The 9,729-nt window shown below is 37.0% G+C and overlaps 1 protein-coding gene across 1 annotated transcript; it reads right to left on the reverse strand.

The window, feature by feature from the left end:
• Positions 1–3,962: 3,962 nt before the first annotated feature.
• LOC131053680 (leucine-rich repeat receptor-like protein kinase PEPR1) lies at positions 3,963–7,730 on the reverse strand. Its single transcript, XM_057988282.2, has 2 exons — positions 4,741–7,730; positions 3,963–4,655 (listed from the first exon to the last, which is right to left on the reverse strand). Exons 1-2 carry the CDS (start codon positions 7,667–7,669, stop codon positions 4,294–4,296), a joined length of 3,291 nt encoding a protein of 1,096 aa, XP_057844265.2. The 5' UTR covers positions 7,670–7,730; the 3' UTR covers positions 3,963–4,293.
• Positions 7,731–9,729: the final 1,999 nt, after the last annotated feature.

Below are 9,729 nucleotides of genomic sequence, written 5' to 3' on the forward strand. Positions count from 1 at the left end.
TCTCTAGCGAGTGGGAAGTCCTCCTGTCTCCTAGGTACTGGAATATCCGGATTCGTCAATGGCACTGGCCGTTGTTGTGCAAACGATCTCTCATACTCCTCTGTCATCCCGGCATCCACCACATCTGATCTCCAATCCCACTGTCTCTGTTGTCGCTATGTGAAATTAGCATATGCTATGTGTGGTTGAATCATACTCCCCCACAGACTCATCTCTCTGTGAGATCGGGCAAAGTGTGCAGTCCTTCTAGGTACATCCTACCTCTCTCCAAACTGTCGTCTGACTCTCTCTGGCAAGTACATCTCAATCACTCTCTGGCGATTCACTGGTCACCCAATCAGGTATCTCTCCTATCTGCAATATGATAGCTCATCACTATCATCTGACCATCTAGGGCAATCAAGATATGGCCTCCATGTGAACTCTCTCAATTTGTCTAGCTCATGTCGCCAATACAATATGTAGCCAAATGGACCCTGTCTCAGTGCTCCTCCATAGCAGTACACATATGGTCGGTGTGGTACTACCTGTCTCTCTGTAATAGGTCGACATATGGCTATGTGCTCAAATGCCCATACCTGTAGCAATGTGACTCCACAACTCAAAGTCTGAACTCCTTGATATGCTATCTGATGCAACTGAAAATACAGCATAGCTAATACACATGGTCCCCATGCGTACACCGTCCCCTTTGTCGCCATCCGCTCTAGCACTCTTCCCCATCCAATAGGGAATCCATGTCCTTATCTGTCTCCTGCTAGTAGGCATGCTATCACCACTGCTATCACCACATATCGTCGATCATACTCTGATGCCATGGTCTCCCAGCCAATCTCCCTCTCGACGATATCCAGATCATCTGCGTCGCACTCAAATAACCTGCATAATGCGTCTCTCCCTGTCACTGGGTCATACTCTATCATCTCCCCATGAATCAGAATGCGGAGGATGCACCATACATCCTCTAGTGTCACAATCGCCTCTCCAGTCGTCAGATGGAAGGAGGAAGTCTCTGAATGCCATCGCTTTGCCAATGCGGTAAGCAATCCTGTGTTTTCCCTAATCTCAGGCATGAATGTGATATAATATATCCCAAGTCCTGCTAATGTATCTCTGTCCATGCTCCTGAGTCTATGTCGTAGCATGAAGTAGTCTGGTCGGTTCTCCTGCGTGATCAATGGATACTGTCGACTCTGCATCACAATTGGGTTACATTTTGTTAGTATTAGGGTTTGTTCCTATGGGCTGCATTTCCTTGTCTCATGGCCAAATCAGGGTGTTCTTTATCTATTTTGACCTATCCTACCCTTATCCCCCCTTTTCGGATCATTCGCATGCCATTTTTTGACCAAATTAGGGTTGCCAATGCACAACTGCGCTTGTGTCAAGCATCCTGCGCCTGTGTACCCTACACAAGCGCTGAAGACCCTACACAAGCACTGAATTCACCCTACACAAGCGCAGAAGTCAGTTTCTGCATTCCTTATGGGCCCCGCAATGTCCCGCAAGCGATCAAAATTCATCAAATTGAAAATATGGGTTTTTGAGATACATACCGCTGCTCCCGCATTGTCCGGTTGTCTATAAGTGCGTACACATTCTCTGAGGTGATCCGCCATTGGAATGTTCGCCATCTCTCTGCAAGTGTCCTTTTCCAGAGCAACAAATTCTCCTCTTTGGCTAGTGCAAATGAGCAATTTTCACTCTCTTTGTCTCATTTATAGATCTTTGTCAGTGCACTCTCTCCATCTTATGCTGGTCGTGGTCTTTTGCACCATGAATTGCTTGTCCTTCATGCATCCGATCTTCGATTGTCAGTCCGTTCGATCCTATCATTTTTATCGATCAACTGGCCTCTTTTCTGCATGTTTCCAGCCAATTCCTCAAGGGGGCATGCATATGTCAGTGTCTAGGGCATTTTTCATTATTGTTCTTTGAAACAATGCTTAAAATCGCATTGTCTCAAAGAGGGGCAAAATGTAGACGTCTAAAAATGGTCAACGCTTGCGGAGTCATACTTTAACATTGGCGCATTGCCTCATTTTAGGTTTTTGCGTCATATTAACATTTCTCCTCTTATTCGCACTTGGTCTTTATCATTTGCGAGCATCAAGTCATTCTTCTGCATTCTTCATTTATCTCGCTCTCGAATTTGGTCTTGTCGACAACAATCTTCAGTCATGATTTTGGTCAATCTTATTCTATCGCATCAATGTGCGTGCTCATTTTGTCATCATTTTGGATATCATCAATCCTGATTAGGGTTTTGTCCTCTTATCAATCTTGTCATCTTGCGATTGATTCGTCATCGATCCTTGTCCTCTTATCAATCTTGTCATCTTGCGATCGATTTGTCATCGATCGTTGTCATTTTCAATCTTGTCGACTTGCGATCGATTTGTCATCGATCGTGGTCATTTTCAATCTTGTCGTTTTGCAATCTATTTTGTCATCGATCCTTGTCCTCTTGATAATCTTGTCATTTTGTGATCGATTTGTCATCAATCGTCGTCTTTCTCAATCATGTCAATTTGGATCAATTAGTCATTGTTCCTCGTCAATTGGCGCATTTATCAATCAAATCATTTATCACATTGGTCATTTATCAATTCAAAATCATGATCGAATCGGCATCAAATCAATCTTCAATCACGACCTAATTGTCATCCTTGCATTGCTAATTCATCTTCTAGGGTTTCATGATTTAATCATTTAACCTTGTTTGTCATTTCTCCCTCTAGGATTAATAAATTATTTATTTATCCTAAGTCTTCGTGTCACAATTAAATGTTTATTTAATTGGCTAACTAATTATTCCTCTTTTTGTGAATTAATTAATAAATGACAAATTATTAGTTAATTTACCTAATTTCTCCTAGTTCCTAATTTCCTAATTTTCATCAATTTCTTAATTCCTAATTTTCCTCTTTTTCTAATTTCCTAATTTCTATTTCATCTATTTTCAATTCTCTCCTATTTTTCTCCTAATCTCATGGGAATGACATTTCAGTTTGTCATAATTTGTCATAATTGATAATCAATCAATTTTGACATAGAAATTTGTCATAATTTTGTCATAAATTATCAATCAATCAATCTTGCATTGCAAGTGCAAAATTGTCATAATTTGTCATAATTGACATTCTTGATTTGCAATTTCCATTCGAATCTCTTCATGCTAATTTGATCTTTTCTCCAATTTGTCTATAAATTGATTGAATTTCTTCAATCAAGATCCCCTACTACCTGGTCGAATCAATCACGCTTTGAGTATTCTTGCGCTACTTGTCAATCTTTCTTTCACATTAGGTTTATGCACTTGAAGGTGAGATCCACAAACAAAGGCTATTTGAAGAAGAAAGAAGGACAATGGAGCCGCATGAAGGAGACATTCAGATCTGCAATGGTTTGCTTAGTTTTCAATCTTGAATGTTTTGTTTTCATGTCTTTATTGAGTGTGTTTAGGATTGATCATTGCATTTGAGCTTTTGTGATTGAGCTAGATTAATATTGATTTGCTTGTGATGATTTCCGATTTCCTAGCTATAGTTATTCTAAATTAAAACATGTACTAATATGAATACTTTTTAGGTATATAGCTTTACTAATTTAATTAGTGTTTCAACTAAATTATAGAATTAATACTTTAATAAGTTGGATTCTATAAGAGAAAATGGTTCTAGAAGTAGTTTGAAGTTGTAAATTTAAGTTTTTAAGTAAATTGAAATATTAGACATGTTTTAAGTTTGATAAATGACATGTCACTTTAAAACAAATTCAAAACATACATATCTTATGGTGAATAAATGTTTCAAAATCCATAATTTCCTTCAAAATCTAAATGAAATAATATAATTATTTCAAATCCATAATTTCCTTGAAACTCTAGGTGAAATGATATAATTTTTTTTAATTGCAAAAAACAAATTTAATAAAAAGAAAACTAAAAACCAAGAGATCATGAAGCTGCTACAGCGCATATACTGCAACAAAACCAAACACCAAAGGGTCTATTATAGCAGCAACATTTTTGCTTTAGAAATTACAAACCAACCACAGCAGCAAGAACTGACAACTGAATGAGAAATGATATAGTTGTATCTATGCACATAGATCTAAGAAATTACACATGAAATAGGTAACAGAAGGAAACCGAAAAAAAGGGAAAAAGGAAAACCAAATTCCGGCTCCAGATCTGACGGAGGCTTCGCCAGATTTTGAACACAATCTACAATGCTTGACATGACTAAACACGTTAAAATCAAACTCAATGCTGCACTATGTCTGCCACACTCACTTAGGCCTTGCAAATCTCAACTCTGAATTTAAGTATTTCTGGGGTGTAATGTCTCTCAACATCTCCACCACTTCTCTCATGGAGGGCCTGTCCTCTGCCTCACCCTCTGTACATTCCAGGGCAATTCTAATCATTTCCTTCATGTCTGCTTTCACGGCTGATTTAGTCGTCTCGTCTCCAAGCCCTTCATCAATCACCACATCTTCCCTTCCCCTGTTTGACTTTACCCAGCTCACAATGTCCATCCCCTCTGCAAAACTCGAATCCACTGCACTTTTCCTCGTCATCAATTCCAACAACATCACGCCATAGCTGTAAACGTCCATCTTCTCCGTCATTCTGGTTGACTGTCCACGTTCTGCAGCAAAAGCCCATAAAAATCCAAGCCCGAAAAGCAAAGCAAAAATTATAGCACAGCAAAACTAATGTAGACATTCTCTTACCAGGTGCAATGTAGCCAAAAGTACCCATTAATGAGGAAGAATCAGCACCGAGTGATCCGTCCATGAGTTGAGCATTCCCGAAGTCAGAAATATGGGGTTCCATATCTGAATCCAGTAGTATATTGCTGGGCTTGATATCACCGTGTATGATCCCTGGTTTGCAGTCATGGTGAACGTATGATAGAGCGTGAGCTGTACCGATGGCAATCTTGTAACGGATATCCCATCCTAAAACTGGAGTGGATTTCATGTTGTGCAAAACATCATTCAAACTCCCGTTGGGCATGTACTCGTACAGAATGAACCCGCGATCTTTCATTTGCCATATCTTCAGAACTTTAACCAGATTCCTATGACGGATTTGTCCTGCCGTTAAGATCTCTCTTCTTATGCTCCTCTCCTCTTTGTGTTTAGGAGTCAACTGTATTTTCTTCAAAGCGAACAGTTGACCGGAAGGTAGCTCCACTCTGTAAACAACCCCTTTGCCCCCTTTACCGATTACATACTTTTCGCTTAGATTTTCCGTTGATTGAAAAATTTGCTGTAGTTCGGCAGGCACTTCCTCACCAGTTTCGAGTTTGGATCTTGTTTTGGGGGATAAAAGTCTCCATAAAATCACAACTCCAACAATTGCTCCAATCACTGTAAGGATTATATAGACTTTGCCTAGATGTTTGATTTCCTTATCAGATAAAGGAAAATCGCCCCTGCATTTACAGGAACTCCCCTGTTTCTCTGTTGCACACAAATCTGGATTGCCAGTGAATGAGCTTAAGGAAGAATTCCATAACTTCAACCATGACTTGGGTATGCATCCTGTGAGCTGATTATTGGAGATGTTGATTGCATCGAGGGCCAACAGACTGTCCAGTGCAGAAGGGATGATGCCAGAGAGGTTGTTGGATGACAAATCCATTCTCTCTAGTTTATTCAGATTTCCTAGGGCCTCTGGAATTGTTCCACTCAATTTGTTATTGCTTAAATTTAAACCAATTTCTAGATTTTCTAGATTTCCTAGTGATGACGGAATTTGACCTTGGAATTGATTTTGGCCCAAACTGAGTTGCAGTAATTGTCTCAAATCGGACAACCAAGCTGGAATGCTTCCACCAAAACGGTTTCCTTCTAAAATTAGACACTGCAATTTCTTTAGACTGGCTAATTGGTCCGGCAGAGAACCATTGAATAAATTAAAACTCAAGTCCAGCGAAAACAAGAGAGAAGTTTTACCTAGCTCCTGAGGAAGCGGACCAGTCAGAACATTAGAGGAAAGGTTCAACTTCTGTAGCTTGGCAAGTTGTCCTAATTCTGCAGGAAGGCTACCATTCAGTTGATTCATGGACAGGTTAATGGAGCTCAGATTTTTACAGTGCCCAAGACTCCATGGTATTCTTCCTTGCAACTTATTTTCGCTCATGTCCAGATAATAAATAATAGAATTGGAACCCAGAAAATCTGAAGGAATAACACCAGTCAGATTGTTGTGGCTCAGGATCAGTCGCCCCAAGCTCCGGCATCGACCAATCTCTGAAGGAATGTTCCCTTCCAAATGATTATGCCCGACGACTAGAATCTCCAAACCTCCGGAAGAGCAAAGTCCCGGAGGTATTGTGCCGGTCAGCTGGTTCCTTGTTAGATCGATTCCTCTGAGATAGCTGTGGGCGCCCAATTCTGAAGGTATTGAGCCTGATAGCTGGTTGTCCTGCAAATATAGGTACTCTAACTGCGTGAGATTCAAAATTTTTGGTGATATGCTTCCCGTGAGACTGTTGTTGTAGAGATACAGTTCCCGTAAGCTCCTTACGCTGAAAAGCTGGGGAGGAATTGGGCCATGGAATGAATTTTCGGATATGAACAAAAGTTGTAAATGCCCCAGTTGACCCAACTCGGGAGGAATGAACCCCTCAAGTTTGTTTGTATGTAAGCTGAGCTCCTTCAGAAGACTGCAATTCCCAAGCTCTGCTGGGATGCCGCCAGAGAGGAAGTTTTGGTTCAAATAAAGCTGCTTCAAGGATTGTAGCGATCCAAGCGAGGACGGTATGTGCCCTGTGAGCTGATTCTGAGTGACACAAATCAAGGTGAGATTGCTGCACTTGCCAAATTCCCATGGTATTTCTCCTCTCAAAGAATTGTTGGACAATTCAACTTCAATGAGATTTGTGCAGTCACCAATTGACTTGGGGATGTGACCTCCAAGCTTATTGGAAGTAACATACAGAAGCTGTAATTTTGAAAGCCGGCCCAGGGATTGTGGCAACTCACCAACCAGCTGATTGTCGTGCACACAAAGATCTGTTAGATGCTCGCAATTGACAATGGAGGAGGGTATCTTTCCAACTAAGGAATTTTCTCCCATCCATAATTTGGATAATTGGGTGAGATTCCCAACATTTGACGGGATCTCCCCGCTCAAATTATTGGTAGACAAATAAAGCACCTTGAGTAGTGAAAGCCCAAAAATTGAGAGCGGAATGCTTCCCCTTAGAAAATTATCGAAGAGCGACAAAGCTCTTAGATTTTTCATGCTACCCAGTTGGACAGGGATTTGCCCATGGAGATAATTCTGTGAGAGATCTAAAGTCTCTAACTGTGTGCAATTTCCTAGCTCAGGAGGAATAGTGCCAGAGAGATTGTTAGAGCCCAAATTGAGTTCTTTCAAATTGTGTAAACCACAGATAGCAGAAGACAGCGTTCCAGAGAGCTGGCTTTGAGAAAGATCAAGTGCACTCACCGTGTTGTCTGGATGGCAGGTGACTCCTTTCCAGTGGCAGGGGTAGTTGTCGGAGGAGTTCCAGCTGCTGAAAAAGTTGGGAGGTGCACTCAAGTTGGTAAGAAGAGAAAATAGAACGGTTCCATCCTTGTTAACTGCTTCAGTGCATTGTGTCTGAAACGCTACTACGATAAACAGCATGACTGTAAGTGAGCTCATCCTGAAATTTTCAAACAATCAGCTTGTTATCATGCTTGACAAGTGGGAAAATTAACAGAGTCTCGAAGCCTTTTAACTGGAATACTTCTAACTTCAAATTTCTCATATTGCTGAGAAAATTTTGGAGCCTTTTACCCGTAAAACTTGACGAGTCAACACAGGACTGAGAATTTACAGAAAGTTGACGAGTCAACACAGGATCTCAAATTTTCCAAAGTAACTTCCTCATCAATCATGCAACACTTATTTTCCCATTTACATGGAATCATGATTGAGACCCTAAAACCCTTGCCTTATGAGTTACGGTGCTCCCATTGAACGGGGCTTCTAAATTTTTCCAGCAGGTATTTCTTATGAATCTTGGGTCTAGTTGTATGAAAATGGTTTCATTTTATTTAAAATTTTAAACTACTGTTTAGTTTTAAGAAGGAAAGTAAAAACAATTTTATAATTTGAAAAAATTAAAGATTAAATATATTTTTAAATTATTATTATTTGGTTATATATATATAGATATTTAAGTGAAATAAAATAGACTAACATGACTTGAAATAGATTATATAATTATGTAAATCTTACAAACTAATATTTATCTCTTTAATAATTTATATAAATTGCATTGTGAAGGTGGTGTTTCAAAATACTTCCTTTTAAAAATTGAAATAGTCATCGAATTATAAGTCAAACTTAGAAATATATGCATTCTAGGTTAAAGTTATATGTAAATTGTAATTTGATTTTAATTTTGATTTTGAGAAATGAGATTGTATTAGAAATAATAAGATGTAGTATAATTTATTATCTAATTCTATTCCACTTAAAAGTGATATAATACTAAATTACAATAATATAATATTTAGAATATTGTTATTCTAAATATTATGTTATTTTTATTATTTAAAAATAATTTTATTTTATTGCGGAATTTATCTTTTATAAGTAAGCATTAGGATTCTTGAAAAAAAAGAAGAAGTAAGCATTAGGATTCTTATATTATTGTATTATTATTAGTATATTATTAATATATGTTAATTATCTACTAATAAATACATGATATATTAAATACAATTCAAAAATTAGGTTTGGATTATGGTTAAATTAGAGTTATGTTTAAAGTTGGTGTTAGGTTAGACTTAGGTTAAATATGTTAAAGTTCATTTAGAGATATTCAAATAGACGAACATTAGGATTCTTATAATATTGTATTTTAACTATTATATTATTAATATATTATAATATTATTGTATAAATTTTTATATGTTTATTATTATGTTGTTGTTATTTATTAATTTATTATTATATATATTAGTACTATATTATTGATTTATTGCACATGAGTATAATTAAAATTATATTATCAGTTAATATTTTTAATATTATATATATGTTTATTTATTTATAGAAAGCTTTAAAATATTTAGATACAGAGTCAAAATTAATTGTTAAATATTTGTTTGGTGGATGTGTAAAATAAATTTCATAAGAAAATTTAAACATACCAAATATTATGTTGACATACCTAAAAAATTGCCTAAAAAATTCAAAGTCTGGTAATAAGATGCAAATTTTTCAAGCCAATTAGATTAGAGAAAATTAATGTCTATCATTTACAAACTTAAAAATCATGCATCTTAACTCTATAATTTTTTTAAAAAAAATGGCAAAACCAAAATATGTAGGTCTAATTGGTAGATAAACAATTGAATAATAAATCGTTAGCAAAAATGGAGAGCAACTGATTGCAATAGTACTAGCCTAACGAAAAGTACTAATAATGGATCATATAATTTAAAATGTTGATGAATATATAAGCTTGCATAATCAATTTCATAAAATATTGTCAAAATACTATACAATATGATAAATTTCTTTCCAAATTCAACTAGAAAAAGATATTTACAACATATCAAATAAAATACTTAACAACCTCATCTATATATCCATTCTTTAATTATATCTTTATGGACTACCTTACCCTATTCCAAAATTCTAAACCAAATTCTCATTCTCAAAATATTGTTTAGGATGTAAATCACTACAAAACAAGGGATTGTATTACA

The sequence above is a fragment of the Cryptomeria japonica genome, chromosome 1 (genome assembly GCF_030272615.1).
Source record: "Cryptomeria japonica chromosome 1, Sugi_1.0, whole genome shotgun sequence".
Classification (NCBI taxonomy): Eukaryota; Viridiplantae; Streptophyta; class Pinopsida; order Cupressales; family Cupressaceae; genus Cryptomeria; species Cryptomeria japonica.

Bases quoted from the DNA above. Each gene is read 5' to 3' on its own strand.
- LOC131053680 (XM_057988282.2), bottom strand. From the start codon at position 7,669: ATGAGCTCACTTACAGTCATGCTGTTTATCGTAGTAGCGTTTCAGACA. The intron at 4,656-4,740 runs GTAAGAGAATGT...CTTTTGCTGCAG, and splicing joins TTTTGGCTACATTGCACCTG to AACGTGGACAGTCAACCAGA.